At 55.5% G+C, this 26,632-nt stretch overlaps 2 protein-coding genes across 2 annotated transcripts in view; one reads left to right on the plus strand and one right to left on the minus strand.

Annotated features, from left to right (window-relative positions):
- Nucleotides 1–12,118, plus strand: part of PPFIA4 (PTPRF interacting protein alpha 4) — a 62,666-nt gene extending 50,548 nt beyond the window's left edge. The window contains exons 20-31 of the mRNA XM_063418706.1: nucleotides 582–675; nucleotides 908–967; nucleotides 1,464–1,911; nucleotides 3,448–3,510; nucleotides 5,601–5,627; nucleotides 6,523–6,698; nucleotides 7,403–7,500; nucleotides 8,118–8,293; nucleotides 8,514–8,582; nucleotides 9,096–9,273; nucleotides 10,496–10,583; nucleotides 10,989–12,118. Coding sequence (XP_063274776.1) covers nucleotides 582–675; nucleotides 908–967; nucleotides 1,464–1,911; nucleotides 3,448–3,510; nucleotides 5,601–5,627; nucleotides 6,523–6,698; nucleotides 7,403–7,500; nucleotides 8,118–8,293; nucleotides 8,514–8,582; nucleotides 9,096–9,273; nucleotides 10,496–10,554 — 1,448 coding nt within the window. The 3' untranslated portion in view covers nucleotides 10,555–10,583; nucleotides 10,989–12,118. The remainder of the gene's footprint in view (nucleotides 1–581; nucleotides 676–907; nucleotides 968–1,463; nucleotides 1,912–3,447; nucleotides 3,511–5,600; nucleotides 5,628–6,522; nucleotides 6,699–7,402; nucleotides 7,501–8,117; nucleotides 8,294–8,513; nucleotides 8,583–9,095; nucleotides 9,274–10,495; nucleotides 10,584–10,988) is intronic.
- A 753-nt stretch (nucleotides 12,119–12,871) lies between these two features.
- Nucleotides 12,872–17,522, minus strand: MYOG (myogenin). The gene is made up of 4 exons (XM_063418661.1): nucleotides 17,077–17,522; nucleotides 16,970–17,001; nucleotides 13,822–13,899; nucleotides 12,872–12,993 (listed from the first exon to the last, which is right to left on the minus strand). The coding sequence occupies exons 1-4, from the start codon at nucleotides 17,520–17,522 to the stop codon at nucleotides 12,872–12,874; spliced, it is 678 nt and encodes a 225-aa protein (XP_063274731.1).
- Nucleotides 17,523–26,632: the final 9,110 nt, after the last annotated feature.

Genomic DNA, 26,632 nt, shown 5'->3' on the forward strand with positions numbered 1-26,632 from the left:
CTCTGTCTGTCATTGGGGTGCTGTTAGGGTGACAGGGAGAGGCAGGGACACCTCTGGTGGTTTGGGGATGTTGGGGGCATGGCAGCTTCAGGGAAGCTGAAGCTTGGTGTTTTCTCCCCTTGGCCTGTCTGGCCTGAGCATGGTGTCAGCTTGATGCTCTGTCAGAGCTGGAGTGTGGACAGTGACCTCCTTCACTGTATCTCATCTTTAATGTCCTCAAATCTACTTCCCTCCCATGGATTTTGCAGAGCCCTTTGGTAGGAGTTGCTTTTCCTTTACTGCTTCCACATTGAGCATTGTTGGACTCAGTGATCTTTCTGTGTCCCTTCCAGAAGGGACTATTCTGTGACTTTGGGATTCTGGGATTTGGAAATAGGAGGTATGGCAGGAGGTGTCTGCTTGGGCTTCCCAGGGATGCAGAGGGGCCATGGGGGTAGGTTGCAAAGGGACACTGCCACCTCCTGTGCTGCACAGTGTCCCCCTGACATGGGGACGGTGACAGTGCCTGCACTGGCCCTGGTGGTGGTCACACTGGCTCGGGGACATCACACTGACCTGAGGGTGTCTTGCTTGCCCAACAGTGGTGCTGACTGACGTGGAGGGGGGCATCCAGGACCCCCTGGGACTGGGCAAGCTGGGGGCTCAGGCTGAGAAGGATCGACGCTTGCGGAAGAAGTGAGTGAGCTTCCTTCCCTATCCCAGCAAGAAACTGATCTTCTGGGAGGCCATAAAACAGGATTAGAAATTGCTGGGAAATATGCTCACCTTCATCCTCCCTTGGGCCTTGTTGCTTCCTTCACAACTTTGTCTCCAGCTGTTTCCTACTGCCTGGGGTCTGTTCCGTTCCAGGAACTCTCCCTTCCCCCAAGCCCCCCATAAATCACTCCTCTGCTTTTGTTCCTGCCAGGCACGAGCTCCTGGAGGTGCGTGCCCATGGATTGTCCCCATGCTGTCCCCACAGGCACAGGTCTTTGTGTGCCACCATGTCCCACCATACTTGGTCCATGTGCATGGCTGAGGCCTGCAAGTCCTGGGAGAGCAGAGGGGATCCCTGGATCCCTCATAGCCTGTGGAGCTGTGGTTTGAGTAGAGCTTTGGGTTTAAGCACGTCTGATGAGGAGTGGCTGAGGGAGCAGCTAGGGGCCTCAGCCTGGAGAAAAGGAGACTCAGGGGGCACCTTCTGGCTCTGCACAACTCCTGACAGGAGTGGGGAGCTGGGGGGGAGTTGGACTCAGCTCCCAGGGAGCAGGGACAGGACAAGAGGAAATGGCCTCAAGCTGTGCCAGGGGAGGTTCAGGTTGGATATTGGGGAAAAGTTCTTTGGTGAAAGGATGGTCAGGCCCTGGCACAACTGCCCAGGGCAGTGGTGGCATAACCATCCCTGGAAGTGTTTGAAAGATGTGTGGATGTGGCACTTGGACATGGGTAGGTGGAGAATGTATCACTGCTGGGGGAATGGTTAGAACTGATCTTAGAGGGCTTTTCCAACCTTTATGGTTCTATGAGAAGCTCCGTGGGTGCTCCTTCCTTGTGCTGTCATCAGGCAGGGGGAGCTGGGCTGCCCACAGGCCACCTGTGCCAGCTACAACCAGACCCAGATTCCCATGTGGACATTCAGTTTTGATATTGGGCTCTAGAGAGGGCAGCCTTGCCCCTGGCACGGGAGCCAGGGTGGCAGTGCCAGGCAGTCACTGCTGTCCCTGTCCCCAGCTCTGGGTGGGGATGCCAGCCTGGTACGTGGCCGCATGCCGGGCCAACGTCAAGAGCGGGGCCATCATGTCAGCGCTGTCGGACACGGAGATCCAGCGGGAGATCGGCATCAGCAACGCCCTGCACCGCCTCAAGCTGCGCCTGGCCATCCAGGAGATGGTGTCCCTCACCAGCCCCTCGGCACCGCCCACCTCCCGCACGGTGAGTGCTCCCTGCACACCCCAGGCCCCTCGAGCACCACACTGCCTGCTCCGTGCCCTCCTTGCCCTCCTTCTCCTTGGACCACTGTGGCAAACGGTGGCCGTGGAGGGGGTGGTGTCCCCTCGTGGGCTGGTCAAACCACTGGACGCTCATCCTCCAGCACAAAGGTCATTACTGGCTGGAAGCGTGAAGCTCTTTCCAGTTTCAAGGCTTCTGCCATTCATATGGGACTGTCAGCAGGAGGCCAAGCCTGCAAAGAGCAGAACTCAGGGGCTGGCTGCCCTGGAGAGGATAAAACTCCATCCAAAGAGCAGAAATCCAAATGTTCCTGAGGTACAGAGCCAGCTTGGTTGCACGCAGCCTTTTTCCCATTCATTTCAGCACAAGCCTTTTCCATCTGAAATTCCTGGGGCACCTCAGAGCAACTGCAGATCCCTGCCCTCTGTAGGATGGAGGGATTGTGTCTTTTGCTGGTCCCAAAGGGCCTTGAGGGGTTAATGGTGGCCAAGGAAAGCCAAGTCACATCTGTAGACTTGAAGCTGGCATAAGGAAGGCTGCTATGTCCCCCTCAGAGGGCTGTGTCTGGGGCCACAGCTGATGTGGACAGGCCTGCAGACTCCTTGAGCATCACACTAAAGTTGAAGAGGAGATGAATGAAGGTCCCTGCTCGGCTCTGTGTGACAGCCCAGCATCCTCTCAGGCAGTGGGGTGTCAGTAGGCTGAGCTGCAAAGATGTGGGGTGTCCCTAGGACAACTCCAAGCACAGGGTGGTCTGATCCTCCACCAGCCTGAGCCTGTATTGGTTCCAGCATAGTTGGTGCTGACAGAGGCTGGACATGAAGCCAGGTGAGCCCAGGTGTGCTCAGGGCAAAAAGGCCAAGGGCACCTGTACTGTCCCAGCACTGTGGTAGCAGCAGGCCCAGGGCAGTCCCCATCCCCTGTGCTGGCACTGCTGGGGTCACACCTGGAATCTTGGGGGAGTTCTGGGCGCTGTCCCTCTATGACAATAGAGACCTGGAGGGGCTGGAGCGTGTCCAGGGAAGGGAGCAGAGCTGAGGAAGGGTCTGGAGCACCAGGAGTGGCTGAGGGAGCTGGGAAAGGGGCTCAGCCTGGAGAAAAGGAGGCTCAGGGGGCACCTTCTGGTTCTGCACAACTCCCTGACAGGAGAGGGAGCTGGGGGTGTCGGGCTGTGCTCCCAGGGAACAGGGACAGGACAAGAGGAAACAGCCTCAAGTTGTGCCAGGGGAGGTTTAGGCTGATATTGGGAGAAGTTTGTTCCTGGAAAGGGTGGTCAGGCCCTGCCACAACTGCCCAGGGCAGTGGTGGGGTCACCATCCCTGGAAGTGTTCAAAAATGAGTGGATGTGGCACTCGAGGACATGGGATAGTGCTGAACACAGTGGTGGTGCTGGGTTGAGCGCTGGACTTGATATTTCAGCCTTACTAATTCTGTGATTCCATGACTCCACGATGATTGTGAACTGAGGCCATGTTTCTGTAGTGGTTTGCTCTGACCCCTCTGCTCTTTTCCCTACAGTCCTCTGGAAATGTCTGGGTCACCCATGAGGAGATGGAGAACATGGCAACTTCCACCAAGACGGTGAGGCTGGGCAGCCCCCAGGGTGTTGGGGGAAGCCCCTGGGGTGTCAGGGTCCGAGCAGCTCCAGGTGTGTTAACCCAGAGGGAAGGGCATCCCTCACATCAGCGCTTGGCCAGCACCCTACAGCTCTTTAGAAACCCTCTTTCAACCTTTAATGTCCCCACAATTTCTAAAAGTAGCTTTAAACCCCATCAGATTTTTTTTCCTTTGTGGATCTCACTGGGTTTCCAGAGCAGCCTGGCTGTTTGGGAGTTAAAGACAAAACCCAGGAGTGATCTTGAGACACATGAGATCCCCAAATCATTCTGCACGCACGTCATGGTCTAAACCCCCACTGACCTCAACACACCCAAATACTGTCCCCACTGTGTGTCCCTGCCACTGGCTGACAGCTTAGGGTCCCTTGCAGGGATGTGTCCATGCTCCCAAAAGCTCTGGCTCCTTTGGAGAGATGGAGCCACACTCCCTTCTCTGCAGCCTGATCATCCGCTGTCTGTGTCTCAGAGCAGGGCAGCATTTTGGATTGTGGGAACTGTGTGTCCAAGGCCAGGCTGGCACACCCTGGGATAGTGGAAGGTGTCCCTGCCCATGGCGTGGGTGGAATAGGATGAACTCTAAGGTCCCTTCCAATTCAAACAAGTTTGGGGTTCTCTGAAATAGGCATTTTATTGAAGCTTTTGTGAGTAGCTGGGATGTGCCACTATCCCTTGGCAGGTTCTCTGAGAATGAAGAAAACCAGCACAGGTTGGCAAAGGAGGAAAGAGCTAATAAAAAATTAGCGAATTGCCTTGGGCAGCCGTCTGCAGATTGTGACAGATGTACTGAAGCTTAATGCTCTTTCATCCATCTAAACTGGGGGGACCTAAGAACTCTCCATATTTCCCAGGAAACATGAACGAGCCCCAGGGTCGGTGCCATCTCCAGCCCAAGCCTCATCCTATTCTCCTCCTCCTCCTCCTCCTCCTCCTCCTCCTCCTCCTCCTCCTCCTTCTCCTCCTCCTCCTCCTCCTCCTCCTCCTCCTTCTCCTCCTCCTCCTCCTTCTCCTCCTCCTTCTCCTTCTCCTTCTCCTTCTCCTTCTCCTTCTCCTTCTCCTTCTCCTTCTCCTTCTCCTTCTCCTTCTCCTTCTCCTTCTCCTTCTCCTTCTCCTTCTCCTTCTCCTTCTCCTTCTCCTTCTCCTTCTCCTTCTCCTTCTCCTTCTCCTTCTCCTTCTCCTTCTCCTTCTCCTTCTCCTTCTCCTTCTCCTTCTCCTTCTCCTTCTCCTTCTCCTTCTCCTTCTCCTTCTCCTTCTCCTTCTTCTCCTCCTCCTTCTCCTTCTCCTTCTCCTTCTCCTTCTCCTTCTCCTTCTCCTTCTCCTTCTCCTTCTCCTTCTCCTTCTCCTTCTCCTTCTCCTTCTCCTTCTCCTTCTCCTTCTCCTTCTCCTTCTCCTTCTCCTTCTCCTTCTCCTTCTCCTTCTCCTTCTCCTTCTCCTTCTCCTTCTCCTTCTCCTTCTCCTTCTCCTTCTCCTTCTCCTTCTCCTTCTCCTCCTTCTCCTTCTCCTTCTCCTTCTCCTTCTCCTCCTTCTCCTTCTCCTTCTCCTTCTCCTTCTCCTTCTCCTTCTCCTTCTCCTTCTCCTTCTCCTTCTCCTTCTCCTTCTCCTTCTCCTTCTCCTTCTCCTTCTCCTTCTCCTTCTCCTTCTCCTCCTTCTCCTTCTCCTTCTCCTTCTCCTTCTCCTTCTCCTTCTCCTTCTCCTTCTCCTTCTCCTTCTCCTTCTCCTTCTCCTTCTCCTTCTCCTTCTCCTTCTCCCTCTCCCTCTCCTTCTCCTTCTCCTTCTCCTTCTCCTTCTCCTTCTCCCTCTCCTTCTTCTTCTCCTCCATGCTGTATTCTTGGTTACAGATTGGGTTGGGAACCAGGCCCAGTGGGATCAGAGTGTCCCCAGCACCTTGGGGACCAGGCTGAGGACCCCAACCCGTAGGAGTGGGCCCTGTCCCCTCAGTGTCCCTCTGCTGCGGCTTCCCATGCTCAGTGTGTGTGGCAGGCCCTGTCCCTGTGCAGCACCACCAGGTACTAACTTCACTGTCCTTTCTGTTGACATGCTGCGTGTCACACTTAGGACACAGAGGAAGGCAGCTGGGCACAGGTGAGGTCCCTGGGCCACCCTTGTCCGTGGGTGGTGCATGGGGTGGTCCTGGGGGGAAGGTGGAAATCTCAGGGAATATCTGGGGCATTGATGTTCTCCAAGGCCTTGGAGCCTTTACCTGAACCCCATGGCTGCTCCTCTGGGTGGTCTCTCAGGTACAGGATGTCCTCCTGGGCCCTTCTCTGCTCCAAGCAGTGGCTTTTCCTGGAACATCTGTGAGATCCAGAACCTGTGCTAAAAACCCCCACCTGTGTGACCACCCTGCATGCAAGCAGGATTCCAGCTGCACATTTACTTTTCATCTATTTTGTAGCCCAAATCCATACAGATTATTTTTATTAAGCAAAAAGGTGTGAGAAAAGAGTCCTACTTGGATCCATCTCTTCTGGTTTTATCCCTCTCAAGTACTTTACTTTCCTTCTGGTGAATTTTCATTCATTTTTGGACCCAAAATCAGTCTGCAGTGGAAGTGAATGGATGAGAGTTTTTTCCCAAAACTGACCTTTTTTTTGTTGTTTTTGTTTTGAAGTCATAAAATAGATATTCATTAAGTAGAGATTCTTAAAAATCAGTTAGGAATGCACTGGAACCTGTTTCTCAGGTATTTTGTCTTTCAATGAATGTGCTTTTTCCAGAGGCAGCTGCTGATAAAGTCCAGTTATACCTTGCCATTGCTTTTGGTACTTCTCTGTCTGCTGGGGGGGCATGAGTAGGACACAGACCATAGCCAGCAGGACTGTTCCCTCCACTCCTTCAGTAACCCCCAGGGCCGACTCCTCTGGCCAGGGTTCAGTCTCAGGACAGTGACCCTCCTGGGCTGTCACTGATCTCCTGGGAGTCTGCAGCTCCGCCAAGCCCTGGGTGCTCCCCAGCTTCTCCATGTGCTTCCCTGCAGACATTGGCCTATGGGGACATGAACCACGAGTGGATTGGGAACGAGTGGCTGCCCAGCCTGGGTCTCCCCCAGTACCGCAGCTACTTCATGGAGTGCCTGGTGGACGCGCGGATGCTGGACCACCTCACCAAGAAGGACCTGCGGGTGCACCTCAAGATGGTGGACAGCTTCCACCGGTGAGTCCTGGCCCCCGGGGTGCCCCGGCGTGCACATGGAGCAGAGGAGGGGGAGATTTGAGGGGTTCTCCTATGTCTTGGGCAGCCCTGGATGGCTCTTCCAGGCTGGACTCGCTGCCCTGAGCTGGCACTGCTCTTACGGGTAGAAGTTCTCCTTCACCTCGCTCCCTGCTGCAGGATTGCAGAGGACCAGGCCTTGCCCTGGCTGTGAAGAAAACCATGGGCAAAACTTCAGGCTCATCCTACCTGGTGCTCCACTGCCATCTGCCAGCAGTGCAGGGGGAGAAGGCTTGTACCATCCCAGCCATGGCTCCAACACCAGGATCTAGCCCTGCCACGGGGTTCCCACTGCCCACTCTGAGCCATGGGCCTGCCAGGGTCACCTCCAGGGGTGAGCCCTTCAGCCTGGAGCAGCCCCTGTAGGCTGGTTCCCCTTCCCTCTCCAGCCACCAAATGTGAGGATTGTTTGGATCTGTGCACTCTCAGGCAGCTGGAATAGGCTCAAACTGAGGAAGTGAGGAATTGCCAGGGAAGGGAGGGACATTCCCCATTTTCCAGCTTTGGGTTGTGTCCTGACCCATCCCTGGCCTGAAGCATCCTTTGGGCATGCGGGGAGCATGCAGAGAGGGCGTCCCCACCTGAGTGCCTGCCATCCCCATCCCCTGGAGGGCTGGGTGACCCCTGTGTCCCGTCTGTTGTTGCAGCACCAGCCTCCAGTATGGCATCATGTGCCTCAAGAGGCTCAACTACGACCGCAAAGAGCTCGAGAGGAGGCGAGAGGAGACCCAACATGAAATCAAAGGTCAGCGTCCCCTGTCCAGCTCCAGAACAGGAGAAGAGACACTGCCCAGGAGACACCCAGGGCTGATCTCTCTTCTGTCTCTTATTTTTAACCCATTTTGAGCCCACAGGGCTGTTCTCCTGAGGGACCTTCCGGCTGCTCGAAGTCCCTTTATCAGCTGACCCCAGGCAGGCATGAGGAGGGAGGAGGGGAAAGCAAAGATGCTGCCTGAGCATCCCATGATCTTCTCTGCCAATTTCACTATTCGGGACATCCCCAGCTTGCTCAGCCTCCCCTTCCTCATCACTGTCCTGAGATTCCCTATGCATCTGGCTGCTGCTTGGATTACATCTCATTATTGGTAATGCCCCTAATTACATCAGCAGCCATGCTGATTCTTAGGATTCTTAGGATTAATTTTCACAGTTGTTTTCTGCCTGTTATTTCAGCTTTGAGCTTGGTAAATTGAACTGAGCTATTTGTGGCACTTGAGCTCCTGGTTTTGCTGCTGGCTTGGGAAGGAGAGTCCCAGGACTATCCTGGGGCAAAGGGAAAAGGCCTCAGGACACCCCCAGACCTCCCCAGAGCCACGAGTGTGGTGTGAGGTGGCCCTGAGCTGTGCCCTTGCTGTTGTGCAGATGTGTTGGTGTGGACCAATGACCAGGTCATTCACTGGATCCAGTCCATCGGGCTGCGCGAGTATGGGAACAACCTGGTGGAGAGTGGCGTGCACGGGGCCCTGCTGGCCCTAGACGAGAACTTTGACCACAACAGCCTCGCCCTTGTGCTGCAGATCCCCACCCAGAACACCCAGGTAGGAGCAGCATCCTTGGTGGATTTTCGAGGGTGGCCAGTGTGGAACATGGCTGTGGTGTGACCGCACCATTGTCACCAACTCAGCTCTGCCTCTCAAAGCAGAGCTCTCCTATGGCATGGGGGCTCTCTCTGTCACACTCAGGCTTTTCTGGGATAGAAGTCTGGGCTGGAAGCACATTCCCCATTGATGGGGATCATAATTTTTTGGTTAATTGCAGGCTCGACAAGTGCTGGAGAGGGAGTTCAACAACCTGCTCGCCTTGGGTACAGACCGGAGGCTGGATGATGTGAGTGCCAAACCTCTCCATGTCCTGTGTGACTGAGGAAGGACTTGGGGATGCTGGTGGATGAGAAGCTCAACATGCCCTGGCCACACGTTCTACAAGCCCAGAACCCCCCTTGTGCTGGGCTGATCCTCCAGTGTGGGCAGCAGGGCAGGGGGAGATTGGAGATTCTGCCCCCGTGCCCCGCTCAGCAGAGCTGCCTCCAGCCCCAGACTCCAACATCAGAAGGATGTGGAGCTGCTGGAGCAAGTCTGGAAGAGGTGCTCCGGGGGCTGGAGCTCCTCTGCCATGAGCCCAGCATCCTTTGGAGTCTTTAATGGGACTTTTGTGTTGATGTCTCTGAGGCATCTTTGCAGGCAGGCTGTAGAGAAGAGACAGATGAGCTGGAAAGGATAAAGCCAATGCCATGGGATCCCAGCAAGATGTCCTATGACCTTGGCTCAGTTTGATCCCACACTTTGCTAGGGCTGGTCATCAATACCCTTGTTAGCTGGTGTCTCCCACTGTTCCCTGCAGGGCGATGACAAAACCTTCCGTCGGACACCGTCCTGGCGCAAGCGCTTCCGCCCACGGGACGTGCACAGCATCAACCTCCTCAGCGGCTCTGCTGAGACCCTCCCCGCCGGCTTCCGTGTCACCAGCCTCGTACCACTGCCCCCTCCAGCTGCTCCAGCCAAGAAAATGCCCCCGGAAGGTGGGTCAGCCCTTCTCCAGAGGGTCCTCTCCCACCCCCGCTCAGAGTTTGGGGAATGTGGGGAAGGATGTGCCACCAGAAGAGGAAGGCAATAGAAGGGGAGAGGGAGAGGGACAGGGACAGGGACAGGGACAGGGACAGGGACAGGGACAGGGACAGGGACAGGGACAGGGACAGGGAGAAGAAGGAGGAGGGGAAAGGGAAGGGGAAGGAGAAGGAGGAAGGGGAAGGGAAGCAGAGGGAGATAAGAGAAGCTTTCTGGTCACCCAAGATGCTCAATCCATGTGATCCTGGAGCTGTGGCCTGCTGGAAATGGTTTTTCTGGAAGGGTTACTTCAGACCTGTGTGTGATTGCTTGGTTTTGAACTACAAGGACAAGTTAGGGGCCAGGACTGGGGCATGAAGTGGGATATGTCACCCAGGGGCTGCCAGGATGCAGGAGCCCAGTCTGGGCCAGTTTTCTCCATTCTGCCTTTTTGGAACCACTTCCAAAGGGATGTATTAGCTGGCTCCTTTTGCCTGAGCTCTCCCAGGGCTGGCAGGACCTGCTGGGACACCCTGGCTGCCCATGCTGCTGGTTGTCCTGTTTTATGTCCCAGGATCTGCCCCCACCACACAACTCTTTTCTTCAAGGTGTCTTGGTCCTTTCCAAAGCCATAGGGAGGCAGAACCTCCAGCCAGGTCACCCCAATTTGTCCCCTAGACCAGGCACCCTGGTCCCACTATCCCAAGGCAGCAGCTGCTCCCTACTGGAACAAAACTGGCTTCAGAAGACTCAGAAATGAGGGTGGGAATGAGAATTAAAAAGCTGTGCGCTTACCTTCCAGCTCCAAACCTCAGGCTCAGCTCTTCTGCCTCCAGTTTTGCTCAAATGTCCCAGCTTTCCATCCAACAGTTTGGGTCAAGCTTCTGTTTGACCTTTTCCACCCCATCCCTGGAAGCTGCAGTTCCTACCTGGCTGGACACAGTGAAACCTGGGACAGAATCCCACCCAGACAGGGATCAGGGTGCTCCCTGCCCAGGAGCAGGGATGGCAAGTGGCAATTTCCCAAATACCCTGGAACCTCAGGAGCATCTGAGCTGGCCAAATGTGGCGCTTCCTCTGACCCTCATCTTTATGTGGCTGCAGTGCAGAGATGCTGCTCAATAAACACAGGGTTTGGGGAAGCTGGGGGCTAATTGGAGCAGTTACTAATTGCTTTGCTCTTTGGTTCCCTTCCAGTTGGTGCCTCTGGGTCCCCAAGGCTGGAGACCTCGACGGTCCGGACGTACTCGTGCTGAGGGTCAGCGAGATGGGAGCCAGGCCCTGGGTGAGTGTGAGGCCCTGGAGCTGGCTGGGGACCAGGGGCAGAGCAGGAGCCCCAGCAGCACTCAGTCAGTGGGCTGCCCTCCCCAGGGTTTGCCTGGCTGTGGAGGGCCAGGCAGACCTCAGTGGTGGGGGAGATGCTGCTGCCCAAGGCTCACAGAGTTTGTCCACTCTTGGACAGAGAGCTCCGCTGGGCACCCCAGGATGCCATCCCATGAGGGTCCCCCTTGGGTGAGGGAAGAACAGTCAAGCATTTCAGGGAGGCTTTTGGGATCCTGCTGTGCCCTGGGCCATGGTTACCCCATGCCAGGAGGATCCAGTGCTGATTCCATCTGGTTTTGTTGGCCAGGGGGTGCACGGGGTAGCTGAGCCACCATCCTCACGGGGCCTTTCCCACTTTGCTCCTCAGCAAATCCCCGTGTCCGTATGCCGCGTGCTGGCTGCCTTCCAGGACGAGAGCCCAGCCTGTGCCTGTTCCTCAGCCCAGACCCACAGACTCTCACTGCTGTGGACCAACAGGATCTGTCCCTCCTGCTCGTGCACCCCCTGCTTCCCCCGGCTCCCGTGGCTCCCGCCGTGGCCTGGCTCTCCCCATGCTGGCTGGGCCAAGGATTTGCTCCAGGTGCTGTCCTGGCGTGGTGCAATCTGGGGAGCAGCACAGACACCCCCAAAGTGTCTGCCATGTCTGGAAGCCTCTCTCCTGCCTGGTTCATGTTGCCAATCTGCCACGGGGCTGGACTGAGTCGCCTGAGCCCTGGGCATCAGGGATGCTGCTGCCCACAGGACTTGAAGCCAAGGAAGATTCAGGCTCGTGAAAATCCTCCCTCCAGGGTGGCTGGGCAAGGAGTTGCCCTCGGGGCCGCTGGGGCAGCGGCAGGGCTGGTGCTGGGTGGGACAAAGCGGGCCCAGCGTGAGCTGAGGAGAGCGGTGACTGCCCAGGGCTGGGCGAGCAAGGTGCTGATTTTGGTGCTGTCAGGTGCCCTGTTTGGGGGGGCTGTGCCTGGGACCGCCCCACATGGCTCACAGGGACAGTGCCTGGCACCCATGGGAGAGGGGACCCTCCTTGGGTGCCCAGGGAGACAACGGGAGCCCTCCCTGCCCCCGGGACGTGCCACCCTTCCCCTCTGGGTGCAGAGGAGATGCTCTCCCCTCCTGCCTCCTGGCAGGGGTTAATCCAGGAGGCTCTTAACTCTTCCCATTTCTTCCCCGTAGGGTAGGATCTCTTCGTCTCCTCATGCCACGTTTGCCTTGTGTGGCCCCTATTTCTGATGTGATATTTATTGATGGCTGGAATGACCTTATACTTATCATGTGCTGTCTGGAAGTGCAATATCTGAGAGACTCTACAGTCACAACGTCTTTTTGGTGTATCATTTGCCTAATACAGTATTAAATATTTTTTTAATTTGAAGAGTCAGTGAGCCCTTTATATCGATGCCCTATTTCTTTCGTCATATTATTGGTACTGCATGGACTCCAAACCCTGGATCAGGTCAGGAAAGGATGTATGTGTGCTCCAATAAACAGGATTTTAAAACAGCGCTGGCTTTGAGCCTTCTTTGTAGAGCCCAAATATAAAATATTAATTTCTAGCTCCCTCAAGATCTTTGGGGTACAAGGCTGGACCCCAGTTAAACACCAGTGAAATCACTGGTCTGTGTAGGGCTGATTGAAGTGTGGCACACTCAGTTCCCAGCTGAGTGACTGTGCTGAGGTCCAGCTGGATTTACTGATATGAAAATCTCCAACCTGGATTTGGGGATTGTGGAACTGGGGAGACCTACACAAGGCAGGACACCCAAGCCATCCAAACAAGAATGCCTTTATTTAAAAAAGAATCCAAATAAGTTAGCAAAAATAATAATTAAAAAAACCCTAAATGGCAACTGCACACAGCGTTCAGTAGAAAAGACAGGTGGGCTCCGGGTCGGCACCACCGGACACTGGCCGGAGAGACACCTTGGTCAAGGAGCATCTGGAAAACTCAGCAAAGCGCACCCAGCACACACACTGGCCCCAACCCCGCCCGTCCCCGGCAGGCAGCAGAGCAGGGCCTGGCCCTGAGCAGCCCCTGCAGGATCTGCGGCCTCTGCGGCTCTGTCCCGTCCCACCTCTGCCTGTTCTTCCAACCCAGCAGGAGCGCTCCGCAAGGAGTGGGAAGGGACTCGAGTGGTGTCAGCCACACAGCCCACGACACCGGAGGGGTGGATGTGATTTCCAGCGGCTGGGCCCTTCTGGCATCTCATTCCCACCCCGTTACCATCTCGAGGAGCCGCCGGGGTTTGCGCCAGCTCAGTTTTGACCCCGCTCCTCTGGGAACGTCACAGCCACGTCCTCCACAGCAATGCTCTCCACGATGGAAGACAGCGAGTGCAGGTTGCGCTCCTCGGCTGCCTCACTGGCCAGGAGGTGATCTGGGGAGACAGAGTGGTGAGGACACTGCTGGGAATGGGAACTGCGTGCTGGAGGTGGCTCCTGGTTCTGCTCAGGGGGATGTAGGTTAGTGGCGAACATGGCTAAGGGTTGGACTTGATGATCTTCTGCACCTGGAACAATTGGTTGATTCTTTTCTACGATTTTATGACCCCATGATCCCCCACATGGCCAGAGTGACCCAGGGACCTGCTGCCAGCCCTTACCCTGGGGAAGGATGAGGGAGCAACAGGGAGTAGAACTTTTGGACCCTTTATAGGTTTTAATCTCCACTGGAAAATGAGATTTAAGTTTCTGCCTTCTGGGGAAAATAACAGGTGGATTTGGCAGGGGTGAGGATAATGGCAAGCATGGAAAAAAAGATCAGCAGTTGCTGAGGGGGTGTAGGGACAGAAGGGGGCTGGGGCAGCACTGCCCATCCATGCCCAGCAACAAATAGCAAAGCCAAGCCAAGAGATGGCAACAGATGAAACTCCTGCTGGGGATGAAGGCACCAGGGCCCAGGCTGCTGCAGCCCAATATCTCAGCTCCCAAGGGTTGGTGTTTTGGTGAAATCAGGGCTGGGAGAACCCTAAATTGCTGAGCACTGAGCCAAGGAGGTGCTGTAGGATTTCTGAGATCATCATCTGCAGCAGTGAGATGGGGAGATAAGGACAAGGTTCCTTCTGTCCTTTGCTCCAACCATCTCCTGCCCGGGGGTGTTGGCTCAGTGATGCTCTGCTCCAGAGCTGCAGTGTCCCTGCTGTTCCCACTCCCTGCAGAGCCCAGCAAGGTCGTGGGGTGCCCCTGGGAGGTGAGGAGGACGTTACCTGCAGGGTTGGTGCCGAACTCCAGCTGGCTGCTCCACTCAGGGCTGCAGGAGGAGCTGCCAGACCCACACTCGCTGGCTGCCTGCAGGAGCCCAGAGCAACCATGTGTCACCTCCCCCAGCATGGCCAAACTCCACCAGCACCCCACAAACACCCCAGGGGGCCCACCCCACAGCACGACACCCCTGTGGAGAGGTAGACATGCTGACAATGGTCTGAATTTAGGCATCAGACAGCAGCAGTGTCTGTGTGAAATCATTCACATAATACTTACACACAGGCCTGAGAAAGTGGCCTGAGAAAAATAAAAGAGGAACAAACCTTGGGAAGAGAAATGTTTACAAAAGGGTGTAGAATCTAAACACCAATCATATGAATTGTACCGAAGTACTCTATAAATAGAGAATTTAGAAGAATAAAGATTGCTCTCATTTCATCATCATATCAAGAGTCATGTCGTTATTTCCATGCCGACCAAAAACGATAACGACAGAGGGGGGCACGTCCCTCCCCACCTGGAGAAGCCAACAACACACAGGGTCCCCAGGACCCATCAGGGCCTGGTGCTTCCTAACCATAAAGGCTGAAAAACCTCCTTTTTTTGGGATACAGCCACAGAGAAGTGGGGCTCCCCTCTCACTGCAGGTAAAAAGCATCTCCCCACTGATTATGAAAAAGGGGTGGAGACGAACAAATGTGCTTGGGCAAAACACCTTTTTGCTGAGAATTTTAAAAAGTTACACAGGTCAGGATGCCTTCAGGCCATCCCGTGGGGGAGGATTTGGAAAAGGTTTTGGCGGTTTGATTTGTGGATTTGGGGCTTAGTGGTTATTTTGGAGAAAAGAGCTGGCAGCATGAAAAATGAGAACATTATTCAGCAAAGCTCAGAAGTCACTTTTTTTGGAGTGTGTCTTAATCTAGGAGTGGGTGTCAGCTCAGGTAAAACCCCAAACATGATTTATATGAGCAACCCCATGGACTCAACTCTGCAGCAAACTAGAATGGCAATTTGGATCTGCAAGCTCAAGGCAACATGGGATAATCAATTAACACTTGGACTTATTTCCCATTAAAGCAGGAAATTCTTACAGATACATTTTTTTTCCCCAAAATATTGGCTTTTGCATCAATATGTGAATCCCTGATGACACCTGAGAGAAGGGGCAGCTCAGAACAGAAGTGACAAAGGGACAGCTCAGCATGGTTTTGGGCACATTTGCAAACTCAAGTGGATTCTGGGAAGTGGAAATTGGATTCTGACATTCAAGTGGATTTTGGCATTAAAGTGGATACTGGGAAGTCCCATAAATATGTAGGATGGAGCCTAAATACTTTTTCATTCCTTTATTCAGCATTAAATTGGACTACCTGGATACCTACTGGTTTGGCCCTTAAATCCCTTAGTCTGGAAGGAGATGGGGAATTCCCTCTTCTGGGTCTCTGATAAAGTCCTTCCATATTGATATCTGTGTCTGTATCTGTATCTATATCTATATCCATATCTATATGTATCTATATGTATCTCCATATATCTATATGTCATATTTATATCCGTATCTACATTACCTATTTCTGTATCTCTATTATCCATATCTACATTATCTACATCTCCATAATCAGTATCTATAGATATACCTGTACGTCATTTATATTTTATATATCTATAGATAATCTATAAAATCTTTATCACTGCCTATATTATCTATATATATTAATTTAATCTATCTCTATAATTTGTATCTATCTCAATAGCTATTACATCCATATCAATTTTGTCTCCATCTAATTTATCTGTATGATCTCTAGATCTATAAAACCCATATCATCAATGCCTATACCAATACATCCCCCTATATCTATCTATTCCATCTGTATTGATCTTCTCTCCCTACACCTGCACCTGTAATTTCATCTCTCTGTGCATTCCCAGATCCAAACCTCAGAGCAGCAGGGAAGCACATGCCCAGCCATCCACAGGAACCAGAGGGCAGATGAAAATACCCCCCAAAACTTGGTTAAATGACCAAACTCTTGTGGAGTGACAGGTCCTGGCTCCCTGGGGACAGTGGCAGGACACAACCTACTGAGTGCCATCAGCCAGTGTCCAAAATCAGCCCCTTCAGTCCTAGAAACCAAAGGTGTCCCTGTGCCACCCCTCTCATCCCTTCCTTGGCGTAGATGTGAGCAGAGAGTGTTAATTTTATTTTACATTCTATGCTTTATATTTTTTGAATATTTCATATTTGTATTTCTATTTTCGTATTTAGTATTTAATTATGTTATGTTATGTTATGTTATGTTATGTTATGTTATGTTATGTTATGTTATGTTATGTTATGTTATGTTATGTTATGTTATGTTATGTTATGTTATGTTATGTTATTATTTTCATTTAGTTTAGTTCTATGTTATTTACTTCATTTTCCCCATTCTCACCCCTCCCCAACCCAGGCCCATGTGTCGCTCACATGCATGGCCCCAGTGCACATATTCACAGGGACACAGTGGCAGCCACCTCTTTCCCGCAGGGATGTGAGCACTCGGCAGGGTCGGATCATTGTCTCTGTGCCCCGTGCAGGACACACTCACACATCCAGCAGTGTCCCAGGATGGCAGTGTCTGCCTCGCCCCAGAGCTGGGGTCCTGTTCCCCACCCCAGCAGGACCCAGTGCCCCAGAGCCTCTGCCTGGGGTTACTCCCACAGGGAATCACCCCCACAGAGCAATGTCCCCACAGAGAATCACTCCCCTAGGGCTTCACCCTGAAATGGCAATGACTCCTTAAAGTGTCCTTATCGTCCTATAGAGTGTCACCTGCAAAGAATGGCACCCCAAAATGACATCACCCCCATAGAACGTCATTCCCATATGGCATCAACCCCACAGAGTGTCACCACCATAGGGCATAACCCCAAAGAGCATCTCTGCCACGGAATGGCACCCCAAAATGATCCCACATCAGGCATCAACCCCACAGACTATCACCCCTAATTGGCATCCCCCTATAGAGCATCAACCCATAGAGTATCACCCCACAGAAAGTCACCTCCACAGGACATTGTCCACACAGGTCATCAGTCCTATACAGCCCTTCTCCCGTGGAGTGTCACCCCGAAATGGTATCACCCCTCGGAGTGTCACCCCCATACGCATCCCCGCACGGGCACCACCCCCGCACCCGCTGCCAGCCCAGGCTGGGGCCCGGGAACAGCCGGGGACACTCACGGCGGGCTGGGACGCGGCGGGCAGGAAGCGCAGGTCCCGCTGGTCCCGCTCCTGCTGGTTGAGGGAGCTGAGCAGGCTCTGCAGCCGCTCGATGTACTGGATGGCGCTGCGCAAGATCTCCACCTTGGGCAGCCGCTGGTTGGGGTTCAGGAGGGTGCTGCGCTTCAGAGCCTCGAACGCCTCGTTCACCTTCTTGAGCCGCCGCTTCTCCCGCAGCGTGGCCGCTCGCCGCCGGTCCATGGACACCGATTTCCTCTTGCACACCTTGCAGGCCCAGGGCAGGCACTGCCCGGGACAGTGCTCGGCCAGCGCCTCCTTGTCCTCCGGAGCCACCCTGCCCTGGGCACACAGGGCCGCCTCGGCGCGCTCGGGGAACGCCGCGGGCTCGTAGGCCTGCAAGCGGGACGCCAGAAAGTTTTCCCCATCGTAAAACCTCTGCTCCGGGAAGAAGTACGGGTTGGTCTCGAAGAGCTCCATGGGCGGCTCGGGGACGTGTGCGCGGCTCGGGGACGGCTGCTCCCTCTCCCCGCGCCAACTGCTTGGTGCCATTTAAACCCCGGCGCTGGCATTAAATCACGGAGATAAATATAGAAAACCCAAAGGAAACCTGAGCCCACCCTAAGCTGCTGCCTCACATCAAAACTTGTCCGTCTCATTCTATGTGCTCTCCCCACGGGGATTACAGTGCCCGGCCCGGGGTTGGGGGGGCTGGCACGGCGGGGGGGCAGCTCGGCTGGACCCGAACAAGGGCTTTGTGTGAGCTCCGAGGTGCCACTGGGGACAGCGGCGGCTGCCAGCTCCTCCACCCGCCTCCACGGCATTCCCACATCATCTGGTCCCTTCAGTTACGGCTGGGCTGGGGGAGCCGCCGTGGCCTCATCGCCAATCTGCCTGACCAGGGCACCCCCATCCCTCTATGCTGCTCCCCTGAATCCCATGGCATCCCAAATCTGTGCCTTTCCTGGGGTGGAACCTAACACCAGCACAGCATCATCCCCTTCCCAGCCCTTACCACCTTCCAATCCCGCTCTGCCCCATATTCCCCACAGCCCCATCCCCGTGGGCCCCCCAGTGCAGGTCACACTGGTCCAACTTCTGCTGAAGCCTCGGGGAAGCCTTGGAGTCCAGCCCTGGGAGGGATATCCCAATGCAGGGAGACCCCCGGGCTCCAGTGCCGTCCCTGTGGACACCCCTCTCCATGCTCACCAGCCCAGTTCCAGCTGCTTTGCCTGCTGCCTGTCCCACAGGAACAGAGCAGGCAGGAGCAGGCAGGACAGAGCCAAGCCCAACCTTTCCTCTGCTGTGGGCTTCTTCAAGGTGTGCCCAGCCAAGTCCCTTATCACATATTTGTCACAAAATCCACATTCATGACTTCTCCCATGCACCAAACCCAAAGGACACCTTCTCCCACATGTCTCTAGGTTCCAGCAGAGCCAGGCTGGGCTCGACCCTCTCCCAGCTGGCCTCTCTACCTGTGGATAACCAAAGCCCCAATGCCATCCTGATGCACGCCTCTCCTAGAAAAGACACATTGCTCATGCATTCCTGATAGGGAAACTGAGGCACACCCAGCAGCAGTAGTGTGAGGGGGATTTTAACCCATCCCCAGTCCTTCCCTGCTGACTCGAATGGCTTGGCTACATTGGTCCAGCTTTGTCTTTAATTCAGAGGGGATTTTTTTTTCATCTGGAGCACCAGAAACCATCTCCCATCTCCTCCTATTCCTGCTCCAGGCCAGATTCCATCTGAGGGATCGGTCAGTGGAAAGAATGTCAGCAAAGTGCAGGGCCAACCCTGTCGGGATTTTCCTTCACCAAATTCCCCCTCCTCAGAGAGGCTGGGCTGTGGCACATTCCCTGCGCCCACTATCAGCACCCTTGCTCCATTGGGATTGATTTCTCCCCTTGTTGGAACCTGTCATGATGCTCTTCTCTCCTTGTTGTGATTTCTTTGGGGCCAGGAGCTTTCCTGCTCTCCTGGGGTCCCAGGCCTGTGGATTTGCTGTCCCCATGGTTTTAACATCTACAAAAGTCTGTACTAAGGAAAGCAGGACCTGCAGCCTTGAGGCTCACCCTCGGCAAAACCCCTGTGCTCCCCAGTCAGTCAAACTCCAAAACACTCAAGAAGGAAAGAAATCAGAGCATCAGCTTGGCCCTTGCCTAATGTAAAAGCACTAAAAGTGTTGGGAAGAGGCAGGATTCATCCCTCAGGTGTGCAGAGGTGCCTAAGGCAGGAGTGAAGGCTTTAGGAGTGGACAATGTGAGCCTAAGATCTTCACATCAGCCCCACACCATCACTTCAAGCGGCTTGAGTCCCTCATGGGGACCTTTATCTGTGGCATTTGGTGCACATGACCCCAGTGAGCCCCTTGAGCTGCAGCCGCATCCCTGGGTGAGAGGTGCCAGGACCACCCTGGTATAAACGGGCTTTTTGGAATTGCAGGAGCATGTTTGGAGGGTGAGAGACACAGTGGTGACATAACGGGCTCAACGGGCACGTGGCTGACCTGCACAAGAGAGCACTCAAGCATTTGTCAGTTCATAAACAGGGGCAGCACTGGTGGGGCACCGCTGGCTGCGTGTCCCCAGCTGGAGAAGTGGGACATGCCAGCCCCAACAGGCCACCGAGGCCACTGTGCCCCACAGCTGAGTGTGCAGGGGAGACAGAAGACAGTTCACGGAGATGGGGAGGAAAGGCCATTCAGTGCCTGCGTGGGGTGGGCACTGGGAAGAGGTATCCACTGGCAGCTGGACTGCCCCAGCAGCTGCACTCGCTCCAGCTCCATTTGGAGGTCTCATCCAGTGATGTGGACGCAGGGATAACACTGTGCCCACCCAACAGCAGCTCTGCAGCTCCTTCAGCCCCTCCATGCCGTGGATGATCCCTCCTGAACACAGCAGAGGGACATGGCGGGGTCTGGGGTCTGTGGATCCAGCGGCCTCATCCCAGTGAACATCAAATCAAGGATCATGAATCCCATTGAGCAAGTATCCATCATCAAGGGACCCCGTGTCTGGGCTACAGGGAGGCTCGCATTATGGCCGCCCCCACCCCACAAAGACACCTGCTGCGGGACAGGAGAGCGTGGCTTTTCCCCGGTCCCGTGGATGCCCGCGGCGGCTGAGGCTGCACCCCGGGTAATTCGGAGCCGAGGGGGGATTAGGGCTCTGCTGCCGGCTGTCAGGTTATCCTGTGATGGATGGTGGCGGCTGGGAGGCAACACAAAGCGACGCTGTGTGAGCCCCGGGCAGAACGTGCTGCGATCTGTCACGGGTGACCTTCCCCCGGCCGGCGGGGGCCCCGCGGGGACGGCTCACCCCGACACAGCTGGCGGGGAGCACAGCCGCCAGCCCAGAGCTAAAAATACCCCTCCATTGAGAAAATCCCGGCGAAGAGGTCTTGTCCTTGCTCCTCTGGGGCAGCTTCCCAAGCCGGTGGCCAGGTCCACGGAGCGGAGTCACGGAGAGACATCCAGGGGCTGCCTCGGCTGTTTGACTTTCCCACCACGCCTGATGGTCTGGATTTGCTGAGATTTGGGGATACACGTGAGCATGTTGCAGCCTGGAGAGTGTCCCTCCCAGTGCATAGAGCCTTTATCAGTGCATGTTCCAGTTCCCTGCTAGCACACACGGGCTGCACATCCCTGCCTGGGGCATGACGCTGCGCCCTGTCCACGCTGGTGAAGCGATGGTGGGGATGGTGCCGGCCGGCTCCCAGTGGGAAGGGCAGAAAACCCTGGATTTAGGGGTTGGTGAAGAGATTTGGGTGCTCCAAGCAGCATCCACAGCCCAGGGTGCTGGGACCATCCCACTGATGGGGAGAAAAGTGGGGGAAAGCCAGGGCTCAGCAGGTATCATCCCTCTGGGATTTCAGTACAGGAGACTCCCCAAATGCCACTTGCAGTCAGAGCCACCCTCCCGCCCCCACCAGGCACCCCACCGTCCCACATCCCCTCTTGCTTTCCAGGCTCACCGACATCCCTTCCTGCCGCCGTGACAAGTCGTAACATATTTGGGAGCAGCTGCAGGCAGCGGGGAGATGCTTGGCCCTGTCCCAGCTCTCAGCCGAGGAATGTGGAGCAGATCTCTCCTCCGACCCCCGGGATTTCCAAAGTGCCTGCTCGCCGGAGACTTGGGACGGCGGCAGCTGCTCGGCTGGGATGGGGCTCGGCAGAGCCTCTCCATTCAGCCCCAGCCCGAGCCTTTGCACATCCACTTCTCGTCCTGCTGGGGGTTTGGGGTTAGTTTGGGGTCCAGCCCGTGGGGAACGATGGGGGATGATGTCCTGCTGTCTGTCCTGGCAGGGATGGCAGCAGTGGTGACAGCACCAGCAGACAACGCCCCCCTCACCCAAAAGTGCCAATTTGTCCAGTTTGAGTTCCCAAGCAGGCTGGGAGAGAGGTGAGACAGGGCTGCTCCTGCAGCTTGTGTGTCCCCTTGGGGCTCAGCACCCTTGGTGCCCCCTCAATCTCATCTAGATGCCCCAGTTTCCCCATCAGGAAATCAGGGATCATGACAGAGTTCTAAAATTTGTCTGAGGAACAGTTTTATTTTGCCCCACTGCAGCACTAAACCTCCATGGCCTCTCTTGCTCCATAGCCCCATGGCCTGGACATGACCTTCACAGTCCCTAGCCCCGAATTACAGCTGGAGGAGGGATTCACCCAGCAGAACCCCCACTGATGAACCCCACAGGGGGGCTTCCCTTCTGGAGCCCCCCTCCCTGCCCCCGCCGCCATGCCAGGGGCGTCCCCAGCTGCTCCATCCCCTGCATGGTGGCACTGGCCAGGCTGTCCCCACACATGTCACCGAGGGAGGAGCAGGGGGGACTCGGGTTGTCAACAAGGGGTTGTTTTCCCCAGAGTGGGACACTGTGGTGGGAGCAAGCTGCAGGACAGGTGGGTGTTCAGAGGAAGATCATGAATGTGAGGGATTCAGCAGTGACATGTGGCGGCTGTTTGACCCCGAGAGGGGACAGCTGTCCAGGCAGGGAAGGGCATGAGGCCCGGGGATGGGACCTGGGGACAACAGCGTCCCTCGGCAGAGACAGCCGGGACACGGGATGCCTGGAACCAGCAGGGAGGCCAGGGAGGGATCTGGGTGGCTGCCAGCCAGGTATCCTGGGTGGGTGACCATCAGCTTGTCCTCATGGTGGGCATGTTCCATTCCCTCCATGGCCTGACTGGGGCTAATGCTGCAGGACCACTGTCTGGTGAACAGAGGAAAAAGGATCTTGTGATGTTCATGTCAGGGTTTGGGACATAAACACAAACATTTTTCTGCTCCCACCCCAAGTGGCAGCAAATTTTGCACAAGGAGGGGTAACACCCACCCTGCTCTCCCCCATGAAGGGCACCCTGTGGTAATTCAGAGTTAACAGGGAGGGACAGTTGCGATTTTGTGGCTTCAGCGTGGGATTCCCTGGGGAGCAAGGGACAGCAGACTCCCCCCCTTGACATGCCAGCAGTGATGCCGGACGCGCCGGACCCCAGGGAGGGGCCTGCAGCCCTTCCGGAGGTGCCCCACCCTGCAAATTCCCCTGGCAGGGGCAGAGCCCTTCTGTGCCCCCCCTTCTGATTTCCCCCCTGTCTGGGGGGCCGACCCTCAGCAAGCTCCGACCCCCACTGGCATTCCCAGCTGTCTCCGCTCCGGCACCGCTCCGGGGGCTGGAGGAGAATCCCGGCCCGGGGCCGGCAGAGCTGCACCTCGTGGGGGTCCCCGGGACAGCCCTGCCGGGGATGTCCTGCTTCCGAAGAGCCGATGGAGCTGGAGCACAGGCAGGGGGGATGAGGGCCGGGAGGATGAAAAGGAGTTGGGAGGGGTGAGAAGGCCTGGTGGGTTTTGGTGTAGGGAACAGAAATGGGGTAGGTGTTTTTGGGGTGCTCCCCGTGCCCCGTTTCAGGGGATCAAGCTCTTCCCAGCCCATGTCAGTCACTGAGGAAACGCAACCCCTGGCTGCCTGCGAGGAAAAATGCCTTGAAAGGCAAATGTGTGGAGCCATGAGGTTGTGACCAAGGATAAACCCTCCATTCCTTGGTCAGGTCGCCTGAGGGTCTCATAGGACCAGGGAGGGTCAAGGTCTCCAGCTCCGTGCAGGAGGAAAGGCAGAAGGAGGGAGGAGGGATGGGGGAGGAACAGAGGAGGGTTGAAGGAGGGGTGGCAGGAGAGATTCAGGAGCCAGCAGCCACCGCAGCTAGACGGGAGAGGGCACCAACAGCCCGGTTATCCACAGCCGAGTCCGGGTTTAGGGAATGCGAGTCAGAGCCCAAAAGCATCTCAGACCTCTTTGAATCCCCCCCTTTTTTAGGAGGAACCCGCCCTTCTCTTCACAGGATCCAGGGTGGGGCCCCTGGCGGCCGAGGGGGGGGGACATCAGGATCTGGAATCCCTTCGGGTATTCTCCTTGTATCCAGAGCCAGTTTTTCAGCAGGGATGATCCCAGCTATTTATTTCTGAACCCCCCATGGGAGAAAATCTCGAGGTTTGTTTTTTCCCGTGGTGTAATGACCCCAACAGGTGCTTTTCCTGCCTGACGGCCGAAAATAACTCCCAGGGTTTGGCTTCCTGCAGTTCCTGCTCCAGTCCCAGTTCCCTCATTCATCTTTTGGGCCAAAACATCCTAACCCGGGAAGGCAAGGCTCCAGGGAAGTGGGAGGACTCCCCGGAAACACTTTCTTTTTCATTTTCCTGCTCATTTGGGGATGAAATTGTCCTGGAGAAGGAACTTTTGGCCTCAACTGTAGCAGACACATTTGGCCCCAAATCTGTTTTGGGGAGCAGCTGGCTTTCATCCCACAGGGAGGGACAGGAGTGTGATTTGAGGGGCTCCCTTCTCTATTTCTTCAGCAGCAGAATTATTAAGTAATATTAACAATAAACAAGCAATAAGTAATAAATTATTATTATTGATAATTATATTGATTTTGTTATTATATTTTTTCTATTGATTCGCTTTCTCCTCTGTCCCTTACAGGATGCCCTTTCCCAGTGCCCATGTCCCATCTAGTCCCTTTGGCTCCATGGATTTAATTGGTTTTGGGGAGCACAATGGCTGGGGTAGGGGGGAGCCCCTCAGCCACTGGAGTTCACCTTGGTCTCTGCCTTTTCAAGAGCATTTATTTAGGGATGTGAAACTGGGAGCCTCGGTTGCCCCTGGGGCTGAGGAGGTCCCTTGTCCCCAGGAGGGGACCCTGGGCTTCTTTCCCAATTTCCCAGTTTCCAGTGCCTGGGTACTTTTTAATCCCAGGGGATCCCTAGAGGTGCAACATCCCAGCTCCTGCCCCCCTATAATATTTTGAGCAGGTGTGAGTGTCATGGAGACACACGGGTGTCATGGGGAGGCTCCTTCCCTGCTCCATCCCCACGTGCCCAGCCTGGATGGAGGAGATGGACGTGGACGGCAAACACTGCTCCAGCCAAGGCTTTTCGTGGAAAGGGCTGTTTCTGGCGTGAGGAGAGGAAATTTGGGGTCACTGCCTTCACAACGCTGTCTAGGGTCTCTGCCCTTCAGCCTGGCGCTTTTCCCAGCCTTTCCCAGCAAAGGAATGCGTAGCCTGCATTCCCCCTCCCCCCCACCCCGCCCTGCTCCCCCAGAGCTCGGAGGGAATCTGGGGGGTGTCAGGCCCCCCAAACTGCAGCCGCCCTCGGCCTGTGCAGCACCGATGACTCCCCTTTCCCTCCCCTCCAACCTCCGGAGCCGTGCGGCACCGCTGTGGCAGCAGCTCCGGGGCACCACCGAGTGACCGCGGGGCACAGATCCCCCCGGGGCCCCGCAGTGTGAGGGTGGGTGACCCCGCGGGGCCCTGCCCGCAGATCCCCCAGACCCTCGGGAGAAGCGCTGAAAAGGCCGCAGAAGGCTCCGCGCCCGGCGCAGCCGATGCACTCCGCTGTGGCGGGGCCTGCTGGCCGCGCCCGAGGAAGGCGCCCAGCTGTGGGAACGTCCCCCGGTCACCCCGGGGCTACTGTGAGCGCCGCGGAATGTCACATGTCCCGCTGTCACTGTCCCGGATAAGCCATTCCCCGGGGATCGGCTGGGACGCTGCTTTTGCCGGCGCTCGGACTGGTCCAGCGGTTTGTGCTGCTCCAGGGCCGCGGGGGAAACGATTCCAGATGGAAGAGAACTGCAACAGGGCAGGAGGCGGATCCCCTATGCTGATAAGGAATTTTCCATGTCTTCCATAGGAATCGGCAGGTTTAGGCCTGTAGGAAGGGTTTGAACAGCTTTTCCTACAACACAGAGAACCTACTCAGTGAATTGCTGTCCTGAATTAATTCCTGGATCTAAAAGAATCCACCTGAAATTGGTTGGAAGGCAACAATTTGGGCAGCAGCAGGGTGCAGGGCTCAGAGGCTGCAGGAGCTAGGTGGAAGAAGAGCTTTCCTCTTGGAGGATGGTGAGATGGTTACAGTCTGCGAGAGTCTGAGTGGGGGTAAAAGCTCCCTCACCAAACCCGAGAGCTGTAAGTGACAGCTGGAAGCTAAAAGCAGAGAATTTAAAAATAGAAATATGGGACAAAATGCTAAAGTGAGAGATAAGGGCTTGGGGAGCCAGCAACCATGGTTTCTTTTTTGCACTTCTCCCTCCTCAGTCAGAGGCACCCATCCAGCCCAGCCCAGCCCTCCTTGGACATTTCCCACTGTCACTCCTTCATTCTGGTTTTCTCCTTTACCCCAAATGCTCATTTTCACTACCCCTGTGGTGTCCTCAGGTGTTCCCAGGCCATGACAGCCCCAGGTCTGGAGGTGGCCCTAGGCACTTCCAGCCACAACATCCCCTCAGCTCTTCATCCCGTCCCCAATATTTCCCCAAATATCAATGAAAAAATGATTTGATCATCTCCAAGATTCATCAAAGGAAGTAGCTGCCCTCGTTCAGCCTTGTAGCAAACTGGAACTCACAATTTTCCTTTTACATTTTCATCCCTCACAGTCTTTTTTTTTTCTCCTTTCCTGAGCAGTCACTGTTTCACGGCAGCCTTTGCCTCAGAAGGATCTGTCATCACTTCTGGGTGTTCCAGAGCCCTCACAGCACCGGCCTCCCTCCTCTCTCCCCACAGCACAGAGGGGCTGGAGGCAGCAGGCACTGTCCTGCCCTTCCACGGGCTACTGCAACTGAAACCAGAGGCCAAACAACGCTGGGTTAGTTCCAGGGGGTGGCCCTGGAGAGGGGACAAAGGTTTTGAATTGTGCTCGAAACTGCTTTGGCAGGGTTGAAAGGTTTAACCTCCTCCTGCCCGACAGGGCGGGCTGGAAGCGGTGGCAGGAGTAGCTCCCAGCCCTCAGCCTGGCTTGGTAACACTCCCGGGGCTCCCTGGGGATTGAAGCAACGCCGCTGTGGTGAGGAAGATGCAGCAACACCGAGGCAGATGGCCCGGATCAGGGTTTGGGGGCAGACCGCGGGACAGACCTCTGCCCTACCCCGCTGCCCTGCCAGGGCAGCCCTGCCAGAGCTCCCTGGGCTCGGAGCAGTTTTCTCTTCCACCCAGTGATGTCTCAGCAGTTCCTCCATGACAGGGCAGCAGAAAAGCCCAGCAATATCTTGCTGTGCCAAGGCATCCGGCACGGTGACCCCACTACCTGTGGGCAACA

Source organism: Prinia subflava, chromosome 23 (assembly GCF_021018805.1).
Source record: "Prinia subflava isolate CZ2003 ecotype Zambia chromosome 23, Cam_Psub_1.2, whole genome shotgun sequence".
Lineage (NCBI taxonomy): Eukaryota > Metazoa > Chordata > Aves > Passeriformes > Cisticolidae > Prinia > Prinia subflava.

Bases quoted from the DNA above. Each gene is read 5' to 3' on its own strand.
- MYOG (XM_063418661.1), bottom strand. From the start codon at position 17,522: ATGGAGCTCTTCGAGACCAACCCGTACTTCTTCCCGGAGCAGAGGTTT. The intron at 17,002-17,076 runs GCGCTTCCTGCC...CTGGGCTGGCAG, and splicing joins GAGCGGGACCAGCGGGACCT to CGGGTGCGGGGGTGGTGCCC. The intron at 12,994-13,821 runs GTAACGTCCTCC...CTGTCTCCCCAG, and splicing joins GTTCGGCACCAACCCTGCAG to ATCACCTCCTGGCCAGTGAG.